The 25,082-nt window shown below is 49.7% G+C and overlaps 1 protein-coding gene across 3 annotated transcripts in view; it reads left to right on the top strand.

The window, feature by feature from the left end:
- The window catches only part of PHLDB3 (pleckstrin homology like domain family B member 3), a 31,881-nt gene extending 7,422 nt beyond the window's left edge, over window positions 1–24,459 (top strand). Inside the window, exons 5-16 of one of the 3 annotated variants that reach the window (XM_008970842.4) lie at window positions 1,282–1,410; window positions 1,874–2,035; window positions 3,528–3,638; window positions 3,793–3,876; window positions 4,427–4,540; window positions 12,438–12,537; window positions 12,691–12,781; window positions 12,865–12,952; window positions 13,239–13,295; window positions 19,970–20,186; window positions 21,432–21,517; window positions 24,018–24,459. In XM_008970842.4, the coding sequence (XP_008969090.2) occupies window positions 1,282–1,410; window positions 1,874–2,035; window positions 3,528–3,638; window positions 3,793–3,876; window positions 4,427–4,540; window positions 12,438–12,537; window positions 12,691–12,781; window positions 12,865–12,952; window positions 13,239–13,295; window positions 19,970–20,186; window positions 21,432–21,517; window positions 24,018–24,152 (1,374 nt within the window). In that variant the 3' untranslated portion in view covers window positions 24,153–24,459. The remainder of the gene's footprint in view (window positions 1–1,281; window positions 1,411–1,873; window positions 2,036–3,527; window positions 3,639–3,792; window positions 3,877–4,426; window positions 4,541–12,437; window positions 12,538–12,690; window positions 12,782–12,864; window positions 12,953–13,238; window positions 13,296–19,969; window positions 20,187–21,431; window positions 21,518–24,017) is intronic. The other 2 variants (XM_063600347.1, XM_063600348.1) reach the window with 2 other exon arrangements.
- The last annotated feature ends 623 nt before the right edge of the window (window positions 24,460–25,082 follow it).

The following is a 25,082-nucleotide window of genomic DNA, read 5'->3' as shown; positions in this document are numbered from 1 at the left end:
TCTCTGTCTAGTCCATCTATTTTTCAGCCCCACCGCCCAGGCCCCAGCTTAGGTCTCACCCTCATTGCTTGGAGGACTCCCGAGGCAGCTGCTCTCCACCCCTGTAACCCATCTCCCAGAGGGATGATTCCTAGCTCCTACTCCATCCTTTCAGTCCTTCTGAGGCTCCCCATATCCCCAGGTTGACCAACCCCCCCGTGAGCTGGACGAGCTGGCCTTCCCACTGTCCTCTCCCACCACGTTCTTCCCACCACCACATCCTCTTCCACCCTGGCTGGAGTTTGTCCCCCAGACTTCTTGTACTTTTCAACTTTCATGCATTTGTGCCAAGCCGTTTCCTCTGCCCAAAATGCTCTTCTAGCTCCTTTTATTTTCCCAGATCCAAATGCTCCCTGATTGTTTTGTTTTGTTTTTGAGACAGGGTCTCACTGTCGCCCAGGCTGGAGTGCAGTAGTGCAATCACTGCAGCCTCAACCTCTGGCTGACATTGTTCTTCATTCTGGGTTCCCACAGTCTCTGGATTTTACTGCCCTGATCTTTCCAACTGGCTGTGTTCCCACTTGGAGGACAGGGCCCAGACACAATCCACTTCTGCATCCACCGTATCACATAACATGAATATGTTTTGCATTCATTAATTTTCTTTCTTCTTTCCTTCCTTCCATCCTTCCTTCCTTTTTGTTTCTTTCTCCTCCTTTCCTTTTCTTTTTCTTTCTCTTCCCTCCCTCCCTCTTTTCTTTCTCTCTCTCCTTCCTTCCTTCCCTCTTTCTCTCTTTCTTTCTTTCTTTTCTGTCTTTTCTCCTTTCCTTCCCTTTCCTTTCGAGACAGTGTCTCCCTCTGTCACCCAGACTGGAACAGTGATGCAAACACAGCTCAGTGCAGCCTCAATCTCCCTGGCTCAAGCAATCCTCCCACCTCAGCCTCCCGAGTAGCTGGAACTACAGGCGTGAACTAACACACTCCACTAATTTTTTTGTTTTTTTGTAGAGATGGGCTCCCCCTATGTTGCCCAGGCTAGTCTCAAACACCTGGGCTCAAGAGCTCCTCCCACTTTGGCCTCCCACAGTGCTAGGATTACAGGTGTGAGCCACCACGCCTGGCCTCATTCATTTCTTTAAAATCTTGGCGCTGACTGTGAGGCAGGCTTGCACAGGAGTGAATCACATAGATGAAGTCCCTGCCTTTGTACAGCCGACACCCCAGGCAGGCTCTGAGATATGGCTGGCTGCTGCTTCTCCCGCTATGCTTAAGCTGAGGCTGAGAGCCTGGTTGTTCTTTCAGGAACAGAGGCGGCTGAGCCAGGAACGGGATCGCCTAGAGGGTCTTCGCCAGAGACTCCGCAAGGCCCAGGGACAGCTCGACTCACAGCCAGAGGACCAACGCGAGCGGCTTCTGCAGGGTGTGCAGGAGGTAATGGCCCTCTGGTTCTTTCTTGTTTTTTTTGACAGAGTCTCGCCCCGTTGCCCAGGCTGGAGTGCAGTGGTGCGATCTCGGCTCACTGCAACCTGCGCCTCCCAGGTTCAAGCGATTCTCCCATCTCAGCCTCCCATGTAGCTGGGACTACAGGTGCGCACCACCACACCCGGCTAATTTTTGGAATTTTAGTAGAGACGGGGTTTCACTATTTTGGCTAGGCTGGTTTCGAACTCCTGACAGGTGATCCACCTGCCTCGGCCTCCCAAAGTGCTGGGATTACAGGCGTGAGCCACTGTGCCCAGCTGGCCCTCTGATTCTTAGCCCCCTCCTCCCCAGGACCCAGGAATCCAAGTCCTCAGTCACCTTCTTTCTCTGACCAGGAGTCCCAGCCCCAGCCCACTACTCCCTGGGGTCTTAGGGATTCAGGCCTCCACCCTTTTTGTGTTCCGACCTATAGATGAGGGAACAACTGGATGTGGCCCAACGTGCCTATGAGGACCTGGAGTTCCAGCAACTGGAGCGGGAGAGCCGGCAGGAGGAGGAGGATCGGGACAGCCCTGGGCCCCAGGTGCCAGACCCCAAGGTCCAGGAACTTCAGGCCAGCATGGCGCAGCACAGAGTGAGTCATGCCTGACTAGCGCTGCCCCCCTTGCTGCTCCTCTCTGTCTCCCCTGCTCTGTGCCTGCCTTTTTCTCTGTCCTTGTTTCCTGACTGTCATGTTCTTCTGAATAGTAACAACAAGAGCTGATACTAATGAAACATTTACTATGTGCCAGATATGGTCGTGAATATTTCATGAGCATTTCCTCACTGAATCCTTACAACAAACTTATGAGGCAAGTTCTATTACTTTTTTTTTTTTCACGTTATAAATAAAGAAGCTGAAGGTCAAGGTGCTTAAGTAATCTTTTCCAAGTTTCCTTAGTAAGGGACAGAGCCAGGATTTTTTAATTTTTATTTTTTGAGATAGGGTCTCACTCTGTCACCCAGGCTGGAGTGCAGTGACATGTTCACAGCTCACTGCAGCCTCCACCTCGTGTGCTTAAGCAATCCTCCCACCTCAGCCTCTCGAGTAGCTGGGACCACAGGTGCGAGCCCCTACACCTGGATAATTTTTGTATTTTTAGTAGAGACAGGGTTTCACCTGGTCTCAAACTCTTGGATTCAAGTGATCCTCCCACCTTGGCCTCTCAAGGTGCTGGGATTACAGACATGAGCCACTGTGCCTCGTCACAGCCAGGATTTGAACAAACTTGGTATTCACCACCACATTCTTTGCCTCTATTCCAAAAAGATGCTCTATCAGATCCTTCCTGGGAGCCTCACATTCAAGGGTCTGACTTGTCAGACCCTTGGGAAAAAATGGGCATGTTTGACCATATTTAACACAGAGTTTCCCAAAGTTTTGGATTAGAAAGCTCTGCTGGGCTCGGTGGCTCACTCCTGTAATCCCAGCACTTTGGGAGGCCGAGGCAGGCAGATGACCTGAGTTTGGGAGTTTGAGACCAGCCTGACCAACATGGAGAAAGCCCATCTCTACTAAAAATACAAAATTAGCTGAGGGTGGTGGCGCATGCCTGTAATCCCAGCTACTCGGGAGGCTGAGGCAGAGAATTGCTTGAATCCGGGAGGCGGAGGTGGCGGTGAGCCAAGATTGAGCCATTGCACTCCAGCCTGGGCAACAACAGCAAAACTCCATCTCAAAAAAAAAAAAGCTTTTCTTGGGTCTCCTTTCCCCACCTGCTTCTGGATCTTTTTCCTGTCCCGCTGGCTTTTCCTTTGTCTCGGGTTGTCTCTACTTGTCTCTGTTCTATTTCTATCTTTTCTTTTGCCTGAATCTTTGTCTACATCTCTGTCTTTTGGGGCCTGTCTTGGTTGCTGTTCTCTCTGTCCATCCCTTTCTCTTCATCTTCCCCAGATCTCAAAAGGGAAGAGGGTCCAGGGAGCTGAACGCTGGGTCCCCAGCCCTGGACACTCCGATCCCATGGTCTCTGGGAGTGGCTGGAGTAAACCCCAGCCCTCCAGGCAGATGTGGTTCTGTGGGAGGGTGGCCTGGAGAGCTGGGTGGGGCCGTGACAGATGAGTAACCGGGACAGAGGGTTGCTCTGCAGCACCGGATCCGGGTCCTGGAAGAGCAGCTCAAGTCACTGGGGGAGCAGATGGCAGCCGAGAGCCGGGGGCTGAGCCGGAAGAAGGAGGAGGCCCTTCAGGCCCTGTCACAGGTGAGCTCCCTGGCACCTGCCCTACCCTACCGTCCTCACTTCCCCCGGGGCATCCCACCACCTCCCCGCACCCCAGATGTCTCCTGACATTAGGGAAAGCAGCTGGGACAGCCCATTCTGACTTTGACATGTAGCTGTCCATATCTTCTGGTAGGAACGGAGCCGGCTGCTCGAGCTCAATTGCCTTCAGGGAACACCTGGCGGGGACTTCTCTGAGCCCAACCCGGCCCTCACTAAGGTATGGAGATTTTGTATGCCTCTCAGTCCCTCCTCCCTCAGACTTGAAAGTCCAGTCCCCAGCCCCTCCTCCCTCAGACCCAGGAGTCCAGGCCCTAGCCCCTCCTCCCTCAGACTCAGGGGTCCTGCCCCGAGTCTCCTCCTCCCTCAGACCCAGGAGTCCAGGCCCCAGCCCCTCCTCCCTCAGACTCAGGAGTCCAGGCCCCAGCCCCTCCTCCCTCAGACTCAGGAGTCCAGGCCCCAGCCCCTCCTCCCTCAGACTCAGGAGTCCAGGCCCCAGCCCCTCCTTTCTCAGACCCAGGAGTCTAGGCCCCAGCCCCACCTCCCTCAGACCCAGGAGTCCAGGCCCCCAGCCCCTCCTCAGGGAGCCAGGAGTCTCTGCCCACAGCCCTACACTGGGAGACTGGACACGAAGGACCACATTCTATCTCTCCTTAGTTTTTCTTTCTGAGAAATGGGTGGCACTAGAGGCATGGGCCAGAGCACGTGGAAACTGGCAGTTGCTCTGGGGTCTCTCCTGCTCCCACGAACCTTCACCCCGTCTCTTGCAGCTGCTGTTCACCCAGAAGACAGACCGCCAGCTGCTGGTGCTCCAGGATGCTGTGGCCCACTCCGCTGCCACCCCTACTTCTTCCTGCCTCTTTTCTGTCCACAGCTCCCTGCAGGTGCCTCCCCCACTGCCTCTGTTTCCCCATATGTCTTATTGGTCAGTGAGGAGGGAGGGGCTAAGAGCAGAGTCCCTGAACTGGGGTCTCCAGAACTTCCACTCTGATTTTCTGTACGGGGCCGGTGGGGGATAGGGAAGGTTGGCCAAGGGTTATTCCTATGACTCCAGCTTTATTATTGTTATTTTTTTTCTGTGTAACACCCACCCCTGCCCTGGCGAAATGGGAACATGTGCACCCAGGAGTAGATTTTAAAAGCAACCAAACAGCATATTTTAATAAGGTCTCCCCTTCTCAGAAGTAACGCAGCTACTTGTGTTTTGAGAATCCTTCTAGACTTCCTTAAAACTGCGGGGGTGGTGGGGGGGCAGCTCATTTATAGTTAAAACAGGCGCCCAGCATGGTGGCTCATGCCTGTAATCCCAGCACTTTGGGAGGCCAAGGCAAGCGGATGACCTGAGGTCAGGAGTTCGAGACCAGCCTGGCCAATATGGTGAAACCCCATCTCTACTAAAAATACAAAAATTAGCCAGGCATGGTGATGCAAGGCTGAGGCACGAGAATTACTTGAACCTGAGAAGGCAGAGGTTGCAGTGAGCCGAGATTATGCCACTGTACTCCAGCCTGGGCGACAGAGTGAGACTTTGTCTCAAAAAACAAACAAAAGAAATCCCTAATCCAAAATGCTCAAAAATCTGAAACTCTTTGAGTGCCTACGTGATACTCCAAGGAAATGCACATTGGAGCAGTTTGGGTTTCAGAGTTTTAGGTTAGGGATGCTCAACCCAAATATTCCAAAATCTGAAAAAAAATCCCAAATCTGAAACCCTTCTGGTCCCAAGTATTTTGGAGAAGGGATATTCAACCTGTCCTTCTGAAAAATGTGTATATTAGCTACTAGTTGGCTTTTCTTTTTAAAAATGATATATTTGGGGCATATTTATGGGGTACATATGATATTACATGCATAGAATGTGTAATAAGTCAGGGTATTGGGGTATCTATCACCTCAAGTATTTATCATTTCTGTGTGTTGAGAACATTTCAAGTCCTCTTCTAGCTTTTTTTTTTTGACGGAGTCTCACTCTGTTGCCCAGGCTAGAGTGCAATGGTGGGATCACAGCTCACTGCAGCCTCAACCTCCCAGGCTCAGGTGATCCTCCTTGAGTAGCTGGGACCACAGGCACGCACCACACACCACCATACACAGCTGATTTTTGAAGTTATTTTTGTAGAGTTGGGGTCTCCCTTTTGCCCAAGCTGGTCTTGAACCCTTAGGCTCAAATGGTCCTCTTGTTTTAGCCTCCCAAATTGCTGGGATTACAGGCATGAGCCACCGCGCATGGGTCCAATTTGTAGAGATAGGGTCTCACTGGCTTTTATTTTATTTATTTATTTATTTTGAGACAGAGTTTCACTCTTATTGCCAGGCTGGAGTGCAATGGTGCGATCTCAACTCACTGCAACCTCCGCCTCCTGGGTTCAAGCGATTCTCCAGCCTCAGCCTCCTGAGTAGCTGGGATTACAGGCATGTGCCACCATGCCTGGCTAATTTTTGTATTTTTAGTAGAGATGGGGTTTTGCCATGTTGGCCAGGCTGGTCTCGAACTCCTGACCTCAGGTGATCTGCCCACCTTGGCCTCCCAAAGTGCTGGGATTACAGGTGTGAGCCACTGTGCCTGGCCCACTGGTTTTTATTTTTTAACTTAACTCTATCTTGGAGATTGTTTTATATTGATACATTTACAGTTGCCTCATTTTTAATGACTTTACAATAATAATAATAATAACATTAACAATAGCAATAATAATAACAATGGTTTTATTGAGTCATTATAGTGTGCAAGGCATGGTTACAAATGCTTCATGCTGATTGGCTTACTGATTTGTCTTTGCAACACATCTGTGAGCTAGGTTCTTGTTTCCATGTTATAGGCAAAAACACCAAGAACCAAGACAGAGAGGTTAAGTTGTTTAACCAACTAGTATGTGGCAGAGCTGGGATTTGAACCCAGGTACTCTGTTTTCAGAACTTAGGTTCTTTTTTCCTTTTTTTTTTTTTTTTTTTTTGAGATAGGGTCTGGCTCTGTCACCCAGGCCAGAGTGCAGTGACATGATCTGCCTCCCAGGCTCAAGCCATCCTCCCACCTCAGCCTCCAGAGTAGCTGGGACTACAGCCACCACACCCATCTAATTTGTGTGTGTGTGTGTGTGTGTGTGTGCATGTGTGTGTGTGTGTGTGTGTGTGTGTGTGTCTGTAGAGACAGGGTTTTGCCATGTTGCCCAAGCTGGTCTCGAACTCCTGAGCTCAAGCTATCTTCCTGCCTCGGCCTCCTAAAGTGCTGGGATTATAGGTGTGAGCCACCACACCCAGCCTCCTAGAGCGTAGGTTCTTAATCACTCTGGGCTTCACAATTCTACTCTGGGGGCATGGAACAGCTCTCCCTCTGCAGATGGTGATTTGAGGGTTTTTTTGCAGTTTAAGCAATACTGTTAAGAATACCAGTGTGTGGGCTGGGCTTGGTGGCTCATGCCTGTAACCCCAGCATTTTGGGAGGCTGAGGCAGATGGATCACCTGAGGTCAGGAGTTCCAGACCTGGGCGACAGAGTGAGACTTTGTCTTAAAAATAAATAAATAATAACAGTGTGCGTCAGCTCATGCCTGTAATCCAGCACTTTGAGAGGCCGAGGTGGGTGGATCCCTTGAGGGCAGGAGTTCAAGACCAGCCTGGCCAACTTGGTGAAACCCCATCTCTACTAAAAATACAAAAAATTGGCTGGGCGCAGTGGCTCACACCTGTAATCCCAGCACTTTGGGAGGCGGAGACAGGCGGAGCACGAGGTCAGGAGTTCGAGACCAGCCTGGCCAACATGGTGAAACCCCGTCTCTACTAAAAATACAAAAATTAGCCGGGTGTGGTGCACGCCTGTAGTCACAGCTACTTGGGAGGCTGAGACAGAAGAATCGCTTGAACCCGGAAGGCAGAGGTTGCAGTGAGCCGAGATCATGCCACTGCTCTCCAGCCTGGGTGACAGAGCAAGAGTCCGTCTCAAAAAAAAAACAAAACAAAAAAAACCGGCCAGGTGCAGTGGCTCACGCTGGTAATCCTAGCATTTTGGGAGGCAGAGGCAGGCAGGTCATAAGGTCAGGAGATCGTGACCAGCCTGGCTAACATGGTGAAACCCTGTCTCTACTAAAAATACAACAAATTAGCCTAGTCCCAGCTACTCAGGAGGCTTTGGCAGGAGAATTGCTTGAACCTGGGAGGCGGAGGTTGCAGTGAGCTGAGATCATGCCACAGCACTCCAGCCTGGGCAACAGAGCGAGACCTTGTCTCAAAAAAAAAAAAAAAAAAATTAGCTGGGTGTGCTGGTGCGTGCCTATAATCCCAGTTTCTCGGGAGGCTGAGGCAGGAGAATAGTTTGAACCCAGGAGATGGAGGTTTCGGTGAGCTAAGGTCGCACCACTGCATGCCAGCCTGGGCAACAGAGCGAGACTCCATCTTAAAAAAAAAATCTTGTTATTTATTAATCAATATTAATAACACTAATTTTAAAGCACTTAATATAGGTCAGGGTCTGTTCTAAACCATTTTATCACTTTGAACCTTATGGAATTGCTAATATTTGGAGGCAAGAAACAGTCGTATACTGGCAATTCCCCTGGCTCAACCTAATATATAAAATTTCATTTTTTCTTGGGAAGAACCCTCACAAGCAGGTTCCGTTATTATTTGGGTGAAGGGTTAGCAGATGTTCTTCTGTATGGGAAATTAACTTTCTGGCTGCTTCCCCTGGAAACCTGATGAAGGTAGGTGTCAGCTGTGTTGCCAGGCAACGTGACTTAGGATAGCAATTACCCTTATTAGTAAATTGCATATATGAAAATACTTGGTGGGACGCCATGTCCAGTCCTATGGAGTTGTCACATGAGTTGTTGGCCCCTGTGCACAGAAGGCCTCTAAGCCCAGGTGCACCCTGTACCCACCAATGTGGATCATTGCTTAGCTCCTGGATCTCACCTGGGGGCCACGCATGCTTCTACATGCATTGCAGGAGGTCACTTATTTAATCCTTGCAACAACCCAGGAAGGGCAGTGAGATGTTACCCACTTTACAGAGAGGACACCTCGCTTGAGAAGAGAAATGACTTGCCTACGTCATGCACCCAGGAAGTGGCAGAGCTGGGATTTGAACCCGAACCGGCCTGTTTCTATGGCCTGCTGATGGCTTATGCAGGCCTACAACATAAGTGCCCTGCAGACAAAGCTGGGGTCTGACCTGCCCACTTGGTTCCTCAGTGCCAAGTATCTAATATCTCCCAGCTAGGAAGTGCTGGGAATGTGGCTGGAAGGAAGGAAAAAGTCAAGTAAAGCACGGGGATTTGAGCCTCAGTTTCTTCTCTGTGAAGTGGAGCTAACATTTCTCAACTCCCAGAGTTTTTATTTTTTTTAGTTTTCAATTTTTGAGACAGTCTCGCTCTGTCGCCCAGGCTGGAGTGGAGTGTAATGGTGCGATCTTGGCTCACTGCAGCCTCTACCTCCCAGGCTCAAGCGATTCTCCTGCCTCAGCCCCCCAAGTAGCTGGGATTACAGACATGCGCCAGGCTAATTTTTGTATTCTTTGTAGACATGGGGTCTCACTATATTGCCCCAGTCTGGTCTCAAATTCCTGAGCTAAAGTGATCTGCCTTCCCTGGACCTCCCAAAGTGCTAGGATTACAGGTGTGAGCCTTCATGCCTGGCCCATTATTTTCTTACCCATGATTCCCCTTAACCCCTAAATATTCCTAAATTTACTACCTAATGTCAAGCCCATTCTCTTACACAACCACAGTTCAATGATCGATTTCAGGAAACTAACACTGAGACAACACTATTAGAATCCACAGACCTTATTTGTATTTTGTCAGTTGTTCCACCAATGTTTTTCCCTCCCTCCCTCCCTTCCTCCCTCCCTTCCTTCCTTCCTTCCTTTTTCTCTCTCTTGCTCTCTTTTTCTTTTTTTTTTTTCCTTTTTGGCAGAGTCTTGCTCTGCCGCTCAGGCTGGAGTGCAGTGGTGTGATCTCGGCTCACTGCAACCACTGCCTCCCTGGTTCAAGTGATTCTCCTGCCTCAGACTCCCGAGTAGCTGGAATTACAGGTGCCCACCACCACACCCAGCTTATTTTTGTATTTTTAGTAGAGACGGGGTTTCACCATGTTGGCCAGGCTGGTCTCGAACTCCTGACCTCAGGTGATCTGCCTGCCTCGGCCTTCCAGAGTGCTGGGATTACAGGCATGAGCCACTGTTCCTGGCCCCACCAGTGTTTTTTCTAGCAAAAAATTCACAAAAAAAACCAAACTTTTTTTTTCTTGGCTCAGGAACACAGGTTGCATTTAGTTGTCATGTTTATTTTCTTTTAAAAAGTTAACATTCTCCTCGTTCAAAATTCACACGGTGTGGGAGGATATTCAGAGAAGACTCTGCGGCTCTTGTTCCCCCTCCTACGCCGTTCACTTCCTGAGGGCCACCAGGGTTACCAATTTCCCATGTGTTCCCCAGAGATATTCTGTGTTGACACAGCTAGTCATGTATGTACTTTCTCCCTCTTTTATGCATACCTAGTTTATTCTACGCTGTTCTGTACTTGCTTTAACAACAACAACAAAAAAAACTTTGATAGATCTCACTGTCGCCCAGGCTGGAGAGCAGTGGCATGATCATGGCTCACTGCAGCGTCAACCTCCTGGGCTCAAGTGATCCTCCCACCTCAGCCTCCTGAGTAGCTGGGACTACAGGTGCATGCTACCACACCTGGCCTTGGTTTTCTCTTGGATATTATGTTCTGTTTTTTTTCTTTTCTTTTTTGGATATTATGTTCTATCTGGATGTAGGATGCATCTTCCTCTTGTTCTACACTGCAGAATTGTCCTTAGAGTCACCTGGGTGCGGTGGCTCACGCCTGTAATCCCAGCACTTTGGGAGGCCGAGACAGGTGGATCACTCAAAGTCAGGAGTTCGAGACCAGCCTGGCCAATATGGTGAAACCCCATCTCTACTAAAAATACAAAAATTAGCCTGGCGTGGTGGCACATGCCTGTAATCCCAGCTACTCGTGAGGCTGAGGCAGGAGAATCGCTTGAACCCAGGAGGCGGAGGTTGCAATGAGCCGAGATTGTGCTACTGCACTCCAGCCTGGGCAACAGAGTGAGACTCCAACTCAAAAAAAAAAAAAAAAAGGTCTATGGAGTGCATAAGCCATGGTTCATTTACCTTGTCCCCTTCTGATGGGCATTTAGGTGGTCTCCAGGCTTTTGCTAGCACAGATGGCACTGCAGGGAATCACCTTGAACTCAGATCACTTTGCATGTGTATGAGTGTATCCATCCGCTGAATTTCTAGAATTGGAATTGGGGCTCCATGGTTTATGCATTTGTCATTCAGATTTTTTTTAAAAAGCCAAGTTGCCCTCCATAAAGCTTGTTCCAGTAGAACACCCCCAGTATCATGTGAGGGCATCTGGGTTTCCTACATAGCCACCAGCACGGTGGGTTTTTTGTTTTTTTGTTTTACTTATTTATTTTTTTTGAGACAGGCTGTCACTCTGTCGCCCAGACTGGAGCGCAGTGGCACAATCTCAGCTCACTGCAACCTTGACCTCCGGGGTTCAAGCGATCCTTCCACGTCAGCCTCCACAGTAGCTGGGACTGCAGGCACGTGCCACTATGCCCAGCTAATTTTTCTATTTTTTTGTAGAGACAGAGTTTCACCATGTTGCCCAGGCTCATCTCCAACTCCTGGGCTCAAGCAATTTGCCTGCCTCAGCCTCAAAGTGCTGGCATTATAGGTGTGAGCCACTGCGCCTGGCTGCAGTGGGACTTTTTTTTTTTTGAGACAGAGTCTCGCTCTGTCGTCCAGCCTGGATTTCAGTGGCGAGATCTCGGCTCACTGGAACATTTGCCTCCCAGGTTCAAGCAATTCTCCTGCCTCAGCCTCCTGAAAAGCTGGGATTACAGGCATGTGCCACCACGCCTGGCTAATTTTTGTATTTTTAGTAGAGACGGGGTTTCACCATGTTGGCCTGGCTGGTCTCGAACGCCTGACCTCAAGTTATCCACCCGCCTCGGCCTCCCAAAGTGCTGGGATTACAGGTGTGAGCCACCACACCTGGCCCACAGTGGGATTTTTAGAAAGAGTTTTATTGAGGCATAATTCACGTCCCTATACAATTCATTCATTTAAAATGTACAGTTCTGTCTTTTAGTATATTCAACGTTGCGCAAACATTACCACAATCAATTTTAGAACATTTTCATTATCCCCCAAAAGAAACCCTGCATCCCTTAGCCTCTCGGTTCCCTGATCTACCCCAGTCCGGGCAACCACAATTCTACTTCCCATTTCTATGTTAATTTGCCTGTTCCGGACGTTTTTTTTTTTTCTTTTCTGTGTTTTTTTTTTTTGAGACAGAGTCTTGCTCTGTCGCCCAGGCTGGAGTACAGTGGCGCGATCTCAGCTCATTGCAATCTCCACCTCCCGGGTTCAAGCGATTCTTCTGCCTCAGCCTCCCGAGTAGCTGGGACTACAGGCGCGTGCCACCATGCCCGGCTAATTTCTGTATTTTTAGTAGAGATGGGGTTTCACCATATTGGCCAGGCTGGTGTCGAGCTCCCGGCCTCAGGTGATCCACCTGCCTTGGACTCCCAAACTGCTGGGATTACAGGCATAAGCCACTGTGCTCAGCTTGATATTTCTTATAAATGGGATCATACCCCTGTGAGGTCCTTTCACTCAGCACATGGACAGTAGTGTTTTGATTTGTGCTGACTGGGTGGTAGTTTCACTGGGCAGTGCTCTGACTTAGGGTGGAGATCAAGCCTTTTTCCTATGCTCATGAGCCTTTTGCGTTTTCAGGGCTCCATTGGCCTCCAGAGGACTGGGAGCCTGCCCCGGAAAAGGGGAGAGAGGGGGAGCCAGAGAGGATCCCCCCGACCTCTGTCCTTCCATTGTACTGGTGAGGATCCCCCTGTTCCCCACTTCCTTCCCGCATCAGCACTCATCCTGCAGCAGAGGATGGAGGAAACCCGCACCTATGCCTGCAGGGGAGAAGTGGACAGGCTCAGGCCAGGGTGTATCCAGCCCTGTAACCTGGTCCCCTCTACCCTAGAATCCCTGGAGGCCTCAGCTCTCCCGCCAGCAGTGGGGGACTCCGGCAGATACCCCCTCTACCAGCTGCTGAACTGTGGCCGTGGGAATAGGTGAGACATCAGAGAGAAGGTGGGGAGATGGAAGAAGAGGCCCAGCCACTGTAACCCACCCCGTCTGTGTTCCCTCCTCCTAGCTGTGGGGCCATCCATCCAGACATTGCCCACATGGAGCGGCTCCTGCAGCAGGCCATGGCGGAGAGGGAGCGGCTGCTCAAGGCCCGGGTGAGAGCCCAGGCCATCCTCTTAGGAACAGAAGACTGCCCCAGCCTCTCCTCCCTCAGACCTGGGAGACCCCCAACTCCACCTCCCTCAGACCCAGGGGTCCAGGCCCCCAGCCCCTCCACCCTCAGACCCAGGAGTCCAGGCCCCCAGCCCATCCTCCCTCATACCCAGGAGTCCAGGCCCCCAGTCCCTGTACCCTCAGAACAGAGAAGCTAGGATATTCTCCAGCCACCCTACCATCTTATGGGCTGGCATCCTCATTGAGTGCTTCATCCTGAATCCACAGGAAGGAACAAGAAGGGGCATGGAAGGTTCCTCAGGCCCTGCTGTTCCTGCCATCACGGTCAGTCCCACCCCCGCCTTCACGCCCACCTCTCCCTGCATCTGTTTCTCCCCCTGACCTATGCCCTTTCTGACATCTGACCCTTTCCTCTCCTCCAATTGAACAGAAAATTGTCCTGGGCTTGGCAAGGGAAAGGGAACTGCAGAGGACCAGTTCCTGTTCCCATGACCCGATGATGGTCATCTCCATGTGTGGCAGGTCCTCGGGTAACTTGCTCTACTGTGCCTCATTTTCCTCTTCTGTACATTGGTGACAATGTCAGCAGTCAGTACAGAAGGAGGACAAGTCCATGCTGGGACTTACTGCTGGCCTCAAGCAATCCTCCTGCCTCAGCCTCCCAGAGTACTGGGATTATAGCGTGAACCACCAGGCCCAGTCCATGCTGGAACTTTAAAAAGTCATTTAAAATTTTGTTTTTGGCTGGGTGCAGTGGCTCATGCCTGTAATCCCAGCACTTTGGGAGGCCAAGGCGGGTGGATCACCTGAGTTTGCAACCAGCCTGGCCAGCATGGTGAAACCCCATCTCTACGAAAAATACAAAAATTAGCCGGGCATGGTGGCACATGCCTGTAATCCCAGCTACTCGGGAGACTGAGGCATGAGAATCACTTGAACCGGCAGGTGGAGGTTGCGGTGAGCCGAGATTGTACCACTACACTCCAGCCTTGGCAATAAGAGTGAAAATCTGTCTCAAAAAAAAAAAAAAAATCAAAACCAAAAAACTGTTTTTATTTTTATTTATTTAAAAAACTTTTTAGGCTGGGCGCAGTGGCTCATGCCTGTAATCCCAGCACTTTGGGAGGCTGAGGTGGGTGGATCATGAGGTCAGGAGTTCAAGACCAGCCTGGCCAAGATGGTGAAACCCCGTCTCTACTAAAAATACAAAAAATTAGCCGGGCATGGTGGCGGGCACCTGTAATCCCAGCTACTCAGGAGGCTGAGGCAGAGAATTGCTTGAACCTGGGAGGTGCAGGTTGCAGTGAGCCAAGATCACACCACTGCACTCCAGTCTTGGTGACAGACCAAGATTCCGTCTCAAAAAAAAAAAAAAAAAACAAAAAACCTTTTTATGATAGAAATATTCAAGCATATGCATGAGAGAAGGAGTAGATTAATAGACCCCCAGGTACCCACTGCGCAGCTTTAATCATTTTCAATATTGAATCTTGTACTTGCCAACTTTTTATGTATTTTATTTAACATTTTAATTTGTGTATGTACTAGGTATATATATTTTATTTTTATTTTTAATATTTTTCTTTTTTTCTCATAAGTCTTCTGCACTCCTATATTTTTAATGTATTTTATTTTTGTAGAGATAGAGTCTTGCTATGTTGTCCAGGCTGATCTCAAACTCCTGGCCTCAAACAATCCTCCCATCCCAGCCTCCAAGCTGCTAGAATTATAAGAATAATTCTAGGGCATTGGTGCCCAGCCACCAATTTTATTTTACTAATCCCATACCTACATCCCACTCTGCACTGAAATATTTTAAAGCAAAATATTGTATCCTTTCACTCAAACATCACTGTGTATCTCCAATAGATAGGCTTGTTTTTTGGGGGACAGAGTTTTACTCTTGTCGCCCAGGCTAGAGTGCAGTGATGTGATCTCAGCTCACTGGAACCTCTGCCTCCCTGGTTCAAGCGATTCTTCTACCTCAGCCTCCTGAGTAGCTGGGAGTACAGGTGCCCACCACCACACCCATTTATTTTTTTTGTTTGTTTTTAGTAGCGATGGGGTTTTGCCATGCTGTCCGGGCTGGTCTCGAACTCCTGACCTCAGGTGATCTGTGTGCCTTGGCCTCAAAAAGTGCTGGGATTAAAAGTGTAAGCCACTGTGCCTGGCCAATAGGTTTTTTTTTTTTTCAACGTAACAAAAATTCCATTGTCACATCTTATAAGATTATTAATTTCATTATATCGTAATATATAGTCCATATTCACATTTCTCTCATTGTCTCCAAAATATGTTTTTAAAAATTTATTTATTATTTTTCTTTTCCTTTTTTTTTTTTTTTTTTCCAAGATGGAGTCTCACTTTGTTGCCCAAGCTGGAGTGCAGTAGCACAATCTCGGCTCACTGCAATCTCCGCCTCCAGGGTTCAAGCGATTCTCCCGCCTCAGCCTCTGGAGTAGCTAGGATTACAGGCGCCCACCACCATGCCTGGCTAATTTTGTATTTATAGTAGAGACGGGGTTTCACCATGTTGGCCAGGCTGGTTTTGAACTCCTGACCTCAGGTGATCCACCCGCTTTGGCCTCCCAAAGTGCTGGCATTACAGGCATGAGCTACCGTGCCTGGCCTTGTTTTCCATTTTTAACAGTAGAGACACTATGTTGGCCAGGCTGGTATTGAATTCCTGGCCTCGAGCCTCCCTTCTGGCCAAAGTGCTGAGATTATAGGCCTGAGCCATCATGCCTGACCCAAAATATCTTTTCACAGTTGATTTATTTGAATCTATATGCAAAGCACACACTATGCATTTGGTTTAATGTCTCTTAAATCTTTTAATCTCTAACAGTTCCGCCTCCCCATTAAAAAAAATGCTATTTATTTGTGGAAATAATCAAATAATTTATCCTGTTGACTTTTTCACATTCTTGATTTAGCTGACAACTCCCTTACATAAATTACATTTTTGCCTATACTAATAACATTCATAGAATCAATGCGTTTTGTTATAAAGAATGATAAAGCTAGGCACCATAGCTCACGCCTATAATCTCAGCACTTTGAGAGGGCGAGGTGGGAGGATCACTTGAGTCCCGGAGCTGGAGACCAGCCTGGGCAACATAGTCAGACCCTCATCTCTACAGAAATTTAAAAAATTAGCAGGTGTGGTGGTGCATGCCTTTGGTCCCAGCTACTCGGGAAAAGGCTAAGGTGGGAGGATTGCTTGAGCCCAGTGGGTGGAGGCTGCAGTGAGCTATGATCGCCCCACTGCACTCCAGCTTCAGTGACAGAGTGAGACCCTGCCTCAAAAAAAAAAAAAAGAATGATAGATAAAGTATTAAGAAAGTGGTCACTTTCTTCCTGATCTCACTTCTACTGCTGAGAAGCCTTCAAATCTGTGTTTATACTTTTCCACATGCACCAGTCAAGCCATATTTTGTGAATTTGTCTCATAAATAAGCACATCCTTCCCAACCTTTTTGTTTTTACCACCATCTGTCCTTCCCTTATTCATTTCAGCCCATATTTATTGAGTGCCTACTGTGTGCTAGACCCTGGGTCATAGCAGTGACCAAGATAACAATCCCCACCTTTGGGGGAAGCTGATGTTTTAAGGGGGAAGATGGACACAAAGCAACATCAATATGTAAAATAAATAGCATGTCAGAGGCTGATAGGAGCCAGGGAGCAAAATAAGGCAGGAACGGCAGTGGGGTCTTCTGCGTTGTTAGGCATAAGCTTGTGCTCATTAAAAACGAAGCACAGGCCGGGCGCGGTGGCTCACGCCTGTAATCCCAGCACTTTGGGAGGCTGAGGTGGGCAGATCACCTGAGGTCAGGAGTTCGAGACCAGCCTGACCAACATGGAGAAACCCCGTCTCTACTGAAAATACAAAAATTATCTGGGCGTGGTGGCATGTGCCTATAGTCACAGCTACCCGAGAGGCTGAGGCAGAAGAATCGCTTGAACTGGGAAGCAGAGGTTGCAATGAGCCAAGATCACACCACTGCTCTCCAGCCTGGGTGATAGAGTGAGACTCTGTCTCAAAACAAACAAACAAACAAACAGAATTGCTCCTGCTCTGGTGTTCTGCCGGGCTTCTAGCATCATCATTTATTAAACAGTCCCCTGCTGTGTGCTTTGTCCCCTGCCGTACACCCCTGCTATCTTTTGTGCACGTGAGCAAGTGTGTCCCTGGGCTTCACACCTAGAAGAGGAACCTCTAGGTGAGAGACCCTGAGGGCAGCCAGCTCATCCTTGAAACAGCCCTAGAGGAGAGTGCTGTGATAACCCTGGTGTTTTAGCATAGGGAACTGAGGCTCCCAGAGGGGCAGGAGTTCTGTGGAGGTGACACAGCCGGGCAGTGGTGGAGTCCCAAGCCCATCCCTGGTCTCCTCCTAGATTGGGGCCCGGCTCCCCTACGTCCTAGTTTGGTGACCTTGGAGAGTCACCTCTTCTTAAAGCCTCAGTTTCTTGATCTGTCTAGCAGGAACATTAATGGGTTGTTTTGGAGAAGAAACGAGGTAATCACAGTGACCACTTGGCATAGTGCCTGACACAGAGCGGGAGCTTCCACACACGGTGGTGATCCTTGGTCTTCCTGTGTGGATTTGGGGAGATTGCAGGCCCAGCGGGTGCTCTTTAAACCTGGCCTTTCCCTCCCTTCCTTTCCCTCCTCCCTAATCCTTCTCATTTCCCCACCTCACTCTCCTGTCTCCAACCAGTAAATCTCATCTCTGTTTCTCATCCCTTCTTGCTCTGGCCTTGCTTCAGTTTTCTTTCTTTTCTTTTTTTTTTTTTTGAGACATGGTCTCCCTTTGTCACCCAGCCTGGAGTGCCGTGGTGTGATCTCGGCTCACTGCAACCTCCACCTCCTGGGCTCAAGCGATCCTCCCACCTCAGCCTCCTAATTAGCCGGGATCCTAGGCACACACCACCACGCCTGGCTAATGTTTGTATTTTTGTATTTTTTTTTTGAGATGGAGTTTCGCTCTTGTTGCCAAGGCTGGAGTGCAATGGTGCCATCTTGATTCACCGCAACCTCCACCTCCCGAGTTCAAGCGATTCTCCTGCCTCAGCCTCCTGAGTAGCTGGGATTACAGGCATGCGCCACCACGCCTGGCTAATTTTGTATTTTCAGCAGAGACAGGGTTTCTCCATGTTGGTCAGGCTGGTCTCGAACTCCCGACCTCAGGTGATCCCCCCACCTTGGCTTCCCAAAGTGCTGGGATTGTAGGCGTGAGCCACCACGCCCAGCCTAATTTTTGTATTTTTTGTAGAGACGGGGTTTCGCCATGTTGCCCCAGGCTGGTCTCAAACTCCTGGGTTTAAGTGATCCTCCCCTCTTGGCCTCCCAAAGTGCTGGGATTACACGTGTGAGCCACCGCACCCATCCTGCTTCAGTTTTCTAACTCCTTGACACTCAAAGTGTGGCTGGTGGAACAGCAGCATCAGGGCCCACCTGGGAGCTTGTCAGACATGCAGAACCTCTCCCTCTACTCCAGACTCCACCCTGAAATGACTGAATCAGAGTCTGCATTTTAACATTTTAACAAAATCCCCAGCGGATCTGCTTGCTTGAAGAAATCTGAGATGTACTACCCTGAACCTCAGTTTGACCTCCGGAATCATACCACTGTTTGCAGGGATTATTTGGGAAGAATAGATTGGATCAGACCAGCTCATGGTCAGGCTCTCATAAATAGTGGACACTTGTATTGCCTTAAATCCTCCTCCCCAACCTGTATGACCATCTGAGGTGACCACTCTACCTGGTGAGTCCTGGCTCTGTCAGCTCTGGCTGTGTGACTTGTGCCGAGTGACTTAACCTCTCTGAGTCTTGGTTTCCACATCTGTGAAACGGAGATAAATGTACTTACCCCTTCAGGAGAGTTTGAAGGGGCAGAGATTATACCTAGAAAGTACTTAGCAAAGGATTATATTCATTAATTTCATCACAACAATAATAATGTAAACAAGCTCTCTCTTTCTTTTTTATTTTTGAGATAGGGTCTCACTCAATCACCCAGGCTGGAGTGCAGTGGTGCAATCATAGCTCAATGCAATTTCGATCTCCTGGGCTCAAGTGATCCTCCTGGGCTCAGCCTCCTTAGTAGCTGGAACTACAGGTGTGCAACACTAGGCCCAGCTAATTTTTTGGATTTTTAGTAGAGATAGGGTCTCACTATATTGCCCAGGCTGGTCTCCAACTCATAGCCTCAAGTGATCCTCCCACTTCAGCTTCCCAAAGTGCTGAGATTACAGGCATGAGCCACTGCACATAGCTTCTCTTCTCTCTCTCCTTTTTTTTTTTTTTTTTTTTTTTAAAATAGAGAAGGGGTCTTCTGTGTTGCCCAGGCTGGTTTCCAACTTCTGGGATCAAGGGATCCTCCCACCGCAGCCTCCTGAGTAGCTGGAATTACAGGCTTAAGCCACCACACAGGCTCCAATCTTCATTTCTTTTTTCCAAAAAAAAATTTTTTTTTTTCAGAGACAGGATCTCACTATGTTGCCCAGGCTGCCCTTGAATTCTTAGGCCTAAGGGATCCTCCTGCCTCAGCCTCCCAAAGTTCTGAGATTACAGGCATGAGCCACCACACCCGGCCCGATCTTCATTTCTTTTGATAGGCCTCTGATGTTTCAGGGTGAGCTCTAGGGTCAGAAATACCTGGGTTCGTGTCCCAGTTCTGCTGCCTAGAAGCTCTGTGTGACCTCGGGTGTATTATGTCATCTCTCTGTACCTCATTTTGCTCATTTGTAAAATGGGGCTCACAGTTGCCATGAAGTGCCAAGGAGCTGATGTCCATAAAGTCCTGGGCAGAGCATCACAGTCAATCCACGTAGCCGTTGCATTTGTCAGATGGTCCTAGTTAATATTACCCTCTAAAGGCTGTAGCGGACCTTACACGCAAGCTGCTATGACTTGCTCCCCTCGAGGGGCTCCAGGCTGTAGAATCCCCCGCCCCTTACATCAGCTGCCCCGTCTCTTTGCTCCCCAGGCCCCGCCCACCCCACCCCACCCTCCAGGCCCGCGAATCTTGGATCTCCGGCAGCATCTGGAGGGATGGGGCCACAACCCGGAAAACTGCCCACATGTGCAGGTGTCTGGGTGCTGCTGCCGTGGACCCCTGGTGAAGATGGGCGGCCGCATCAAGACCTGGAGGAAGCGATGGTTCTGCTTTGACCGCCAAGCCCGCCGCTTGGCCTACTATGCGGGTAAGCCCAGCCTGGCCACCATGGGCCCAGGGACGCTGGAATTCCACTCCGGAGGCCTTTCCTCTACAGGCACCAGAAGTCCTGGCCCCCACTTTCCATGTTCCCCAGGATCCAGAAGTTTGGTTCCCTAGCTCCTAACTTCCCTACAACCCAGGAGTCCAGGCTCCCAGCTCTCTCTCTCCTCCAGACCCTGGAGTCCAGATCCCCAGCCCCTCTTTAAGCCACCCAGAATTCAAACCCCCAGTCCTCCTCAGGGACATAGATAACAGTTTAGTACAATTCAAGCTTCCCAGGGCCCATGTTCCTAAGACACCCATGAGTTTGAACCTGCACTGTCAGCTGCCCCCAGCCCCCCAACGGCCAGGAGTCTGGGGCCCTTGTCCTTCTTCTCTAGGAGAATCAATTATTCCAAACCTCTCCTTGGACACTTTTTTTTTGTTTTTGTTTTTGTTTTTGTTTTTTGGAGACAGAGTCTTGCTCTGTCGCCCAGGCTGGAGTGCAGTGGCGCAATCTCAGCCCACTGCAACCTCCACCTCCCCGGCTCAAGCGATTCTCCTGCCTCAGCCTCCCGAGTAGCTGGGACTACAGCCGCCCACCACCACACCCGGCTAATTTTTTGTATTTTTAGTAGAGACAGGGTTTCACTGTGTTAGCCAGGATGGTCTCGATCTCCTGACCTTGTGATCTGTCTGCCTCAGCCTCCTAAAGTGCTGGGATTACAGGCTTGAGCCACTGCACCCAGCCTCCTTGGACGCTTGTATTGTCTCAAATCCTTCTTCCCTAACCTGTATGACCATTTGACTCTACTTGGCGAGTCCTGGCTTTGTCAGCTCTGTCTGTGTGACTTGTGCTGGGTGCCTTAACTTCTCTAAGTCTTGGTTTCCACATCTGTCAGATGGAGATAAATGTACTTACCCCTCCAGGAGAGTTTGAGAGGGTTAGAGATTATACCTAGAAAGTACTTGAGCACTCCCTGAGTTCCTTCCCTTCTCAGAGGCCGAGCATTCAGGGCCTAGGATTCCAGCTCCACAGACCCCACTCCCCAATCATGTCCAGTTTCTGCACCCAGTCTCCCATCCAGCGTTAACATTCGCTCACCTCCCAACCTTTAGAGACCTTCAGACTCTTGTCACCATATTTCTTACCCAAATCCAGTCTCAGGACTTAGGGCCAATGACCCTCACCTCGACACACACAGACACACCTTTCTCACTGGCTCTCTTTTTCTCTTACCTCCCCTACCAGACAAGGAAGAGACCAAGCTCAAAGGTGTCATCTACTTCCAGGCCATTGAGGAAGTCTATTATGACCACTTACGCTGTGCCTTCAAGGTGAAGCCCCTCAATGTCACCCTGACCTCCCAGTTGGAGACTCAGTTGGAGTCAGGCCTTATCTCATCCCTGGCTCATCCTGGGGAAAGCCACCCGCAGCTTCTCCTGTCACGGTACTCATAGGAGTACCTGTTTGTCGCAGAGAAAACAAACAGGTCACCTGACTGCAGGGACTAAAAATTAAGAGCCCAGACTCTGGCCTTCAGCCACTGTTAATTTTCTTCTTTTTTTTTTTTTTAAGACGGTGTCTCATTCTGTCGCCCAGGCTGGAGTACAGTGGCGCCATCTCGGCTCACTGCAACCTCCGCCTCCCTGGTTCAAGCAATTCTCCTGCCTCAGCCTCCTGAGTAGCTGGGATTACAGGCACCGTGCCCGGCTAATTTTTGTATTTTTAGTAGAGACGGGGTTTCACTGTGTTGGCCAGGTTGGTCTCAAACTCCTGACCTCATGATCTGCCCACCTCAGCCTCTCAAAGTTCTGGGATTACAGGCGTGAACCACCGCACCACATGTGGCTCTTTTTTTTTTTTTAGACGGAGTCTGGCTCTGTCGCCCAGGCTGGAGTGCGGTGGCGCCATCTTGGCTCACTGCAACCTCTGCCTCCCGGGTTCAAGCGATTCTCCTGCCTCAGCCTCCCAAGTAGTTGGGATTACAGGCGTGCCACCACAGCTGGCTAACTTTTGTATTTTTAGTTGAGATGGGGTGTCACTGTGTTGGCCAGGCTGGTCTCGAACTCCTGACCTCATGATCTGCCCACCTTGGCCCCCCAAAGTGCTGGGATTACAGGCGTGAGCCACCGCACCTGGCCTGTCACTGTTAATTTTCTTGGAGCAAAAGTTTTAGAGCCAAAATATGGCAGACTCTGATGTCCAACTGGGAATAAATGAATGGAGAGGTCACAGCAAGGGTCGGGCAGCCTGGGAGCATCTAAAGGAGATGATCTGCCAGGCGTGGTGGCTCATGCCTGTAATCCCAACATTTTGGGAGACCAAGATGGGAGGACTGCAGGAGGCCAGGAGTTTGAGACCAGCATGGTCAACATAGCAAGATCCCATCTCTGTTTTTTTTTTTTATTTTTTAAATGAAAAATAAATAAAGGAGATGGTTGTTAGTTGGCTCCTGCCAACAGTTGCCAAGTGGGAGTGGGCCCCATGGTATTGTCTTATATTTATTTTTTCCCAGAGAACTTAGGAACTGGAACTTGTATAAAGCACAGTGCCAAAAATTTAAATGTTGGCAACTGATACAATATTTAGAAAGCTCTGTGGAGAATAACCAAACTGTGGCTTTTTAGCAATTAGGTTGGAATCTCAGCTATGTGACATCAGGAAAGTGACTTCCTTTCTTTAGCCTTTAGCCTTAGTTTTCTTTCTTTTCTTTTCTTTTTTTTTTTTCTTGCTCCATAGACCAGGCTGGAGTGCAGTGGTACAGTCATAGCTCACTGCAGCCTCTATCTCTCGGGCTCAAGCAATCCTCCTGCCTCAGCCTCCTGAGTAGCTAGGACTATATGTGTGTGCCACCACACCCAGCTAATTTGTTTTGTTTTGTTTTTCTGGTATTTTTTTGTAGAGATGGGGTCTCCCTATGTTGCCCAGGCTGGTCTTGAACTCCTGAGTTCAAGCAATCAATCCGCTTCAACCTCCCAAAGTGCTGGGATTGCAGGCGTGAGCCACCCAGCCCGGCCGGCCTGAGTTTTCTCACGTGTAGAATGGGTACGCATCAACCCATTCCATCAGGGTTATTGAGAGGGCTAAAAACAGATTATGGACATAAGGGATTTACTCAATTTGGGATTGGCAAGTGGGTACTCAAATAACGGATTCTAGACACTAACTTTTCCCAGGTACAAGGGGACCTAGATTTTGGGGAGGTGGAATTTGAATGCCTGTATTTCTAATATAGGAGAAGTTAGGCTGAGAGAAGGCGTCATAAGTCCTACTTTTAAATTTCTCGGCCTGGCACAGTGGCTCACGCCTGTAAGCCCAGCACTCTGGGAGGCCGAAGCAGGCGGATCACGAGGTCAAGAGATCAAGACCATCCTGACAAACACTGTGAAACCCTGGTCTGTACTAAAAATACAAAAATTAGCTGGGCGTGGTGGCACACACCTGTAGTCCCAGCTACTCGGGAGGCTGAGGCAGGAGAATCGCTTGAACTCGAGAGGTGGAGGTTGCAGTGAGCCAAGATTGCGCCACTGCACTCCAGCCTGGCGACAGAGCCAGACTCAGTTTCAAAAAAAAAGAAAAAAAATTTATCTTGCCCCTAATTTATCAATAGCGCTCTACATATGATAATTTTAAGCACTTTCTTGTGTTAATTCATTTAATCCTTATAACCCAGTGAGGTAGGTGGCATCATTTGGGAAGACAGGGAAACTGACATTCAGATACTTAAGTACCTTGTCCAGTGCCACACAGACTATAAGTAGCAAGGCTGGGTTCGCACCCAGACTGTGGCCGGTGTCTTTTGTCTGAATTACCCTCACTTTCTGCTTATTCCAGAGCCCCAACCCCCGCCTGACCTTCTGTGTCAAAACCTACGAACGCCTTTTCTACATGGTGGCTCCGAGCCCCGAAGCCATGCGCATTTGGATGGACGTCATCGTGACAGCCGCTGACGAAAACCACGCCCCCTGAGTGGCCCCGCCCTCTTGGGGGGAAGTCCCTTCGAGGCTCCGCCGGCGCGGGGCGCGGGGGCGTTCCTAGGCCCCGCCCACTGCCGGAAAACTTGGACGCACCGCTTTGGAACTCTCCCGGGAATTCCGCAGGCGCGGCAGTTCAGCTGGCCTGAGCTGCTGCGTTCTGGGTTGCAGGTGCCTTGCCCCCGACGGGATCGCCGGCCCCTAAGGCCCTGCCCGGGGCAGGAGGAAGATTGCAGGGGCGGGAAGAAACTATTTATTGGTGCTCCTGTGATACCGAATTAAATACGGAGGAAAAACAGGAATTGCTGCTGTGGTTTCCAGCCCAGGCATCCGGGGCCCCTTGGCCCCTAGGCAGGACATCTGAGTTATCGGTACCTCTGGGAGCCACGCGTCCCACAGCCGGCTCTCTAGGAATGGAGGCCTTCAACTCTTAAGGTCATAGCTGGGAGAAGAGGGTGAGAGGCATGTCCCCCTTAGTGTTTGGCAGTTTTGCTTTTTTAGTTTGTAGGCCCTTCTGTTTCCACCCTTTCTGGCCTGACCGGCTGCTGGAAATTTCTAGGAACTCCTAGGCTTCCCCCCTTTAGGCCTTTGCCTACGTTGTTCCCTCTGCCCTTTTCTTCCCTTTTTTTCTTTTATCTATTTATTTTTATAGAGATGGGGTCTCACTGTGTTGCCCAGGCTGGTCTCCAACTCCTGGACTTAAGCGATCCACCCACCTTAGCCTCCCAAGGTGCTGAGATTACAGGTGTGAGCCACCACGCCTGGCCCCCCTCCTTCCCTTAATCAGCTGCACCTCATTCTTCCAGCCTTAGTTCAGTTGGCACCTCCTTCAGGAAGCCCTCACTGACTTTCCTGGCTGGGTCAGGCACCCCCTTTTGAGCTCTGTCATCCCATCCCTGAGGACCCTGGGTCATCATGGGCGATG

Source organism: Pan paniscus, chromosome 20 (assembly GCF_029289425.2).
Source record: "Pan paniscus chromosome 20, NHGRI_mPanPan1-v2.0_pri, whole genome shotgun sequence".
Taxonomy (NCBI): Eukaryota; Metazoa; Chordata; class Mammalia; order Primates; family Hominidae; genus Pan; species Pan paniscus.
This window is presented reverse-complemented; position numbering and strand designations above follow the sequence as displayed.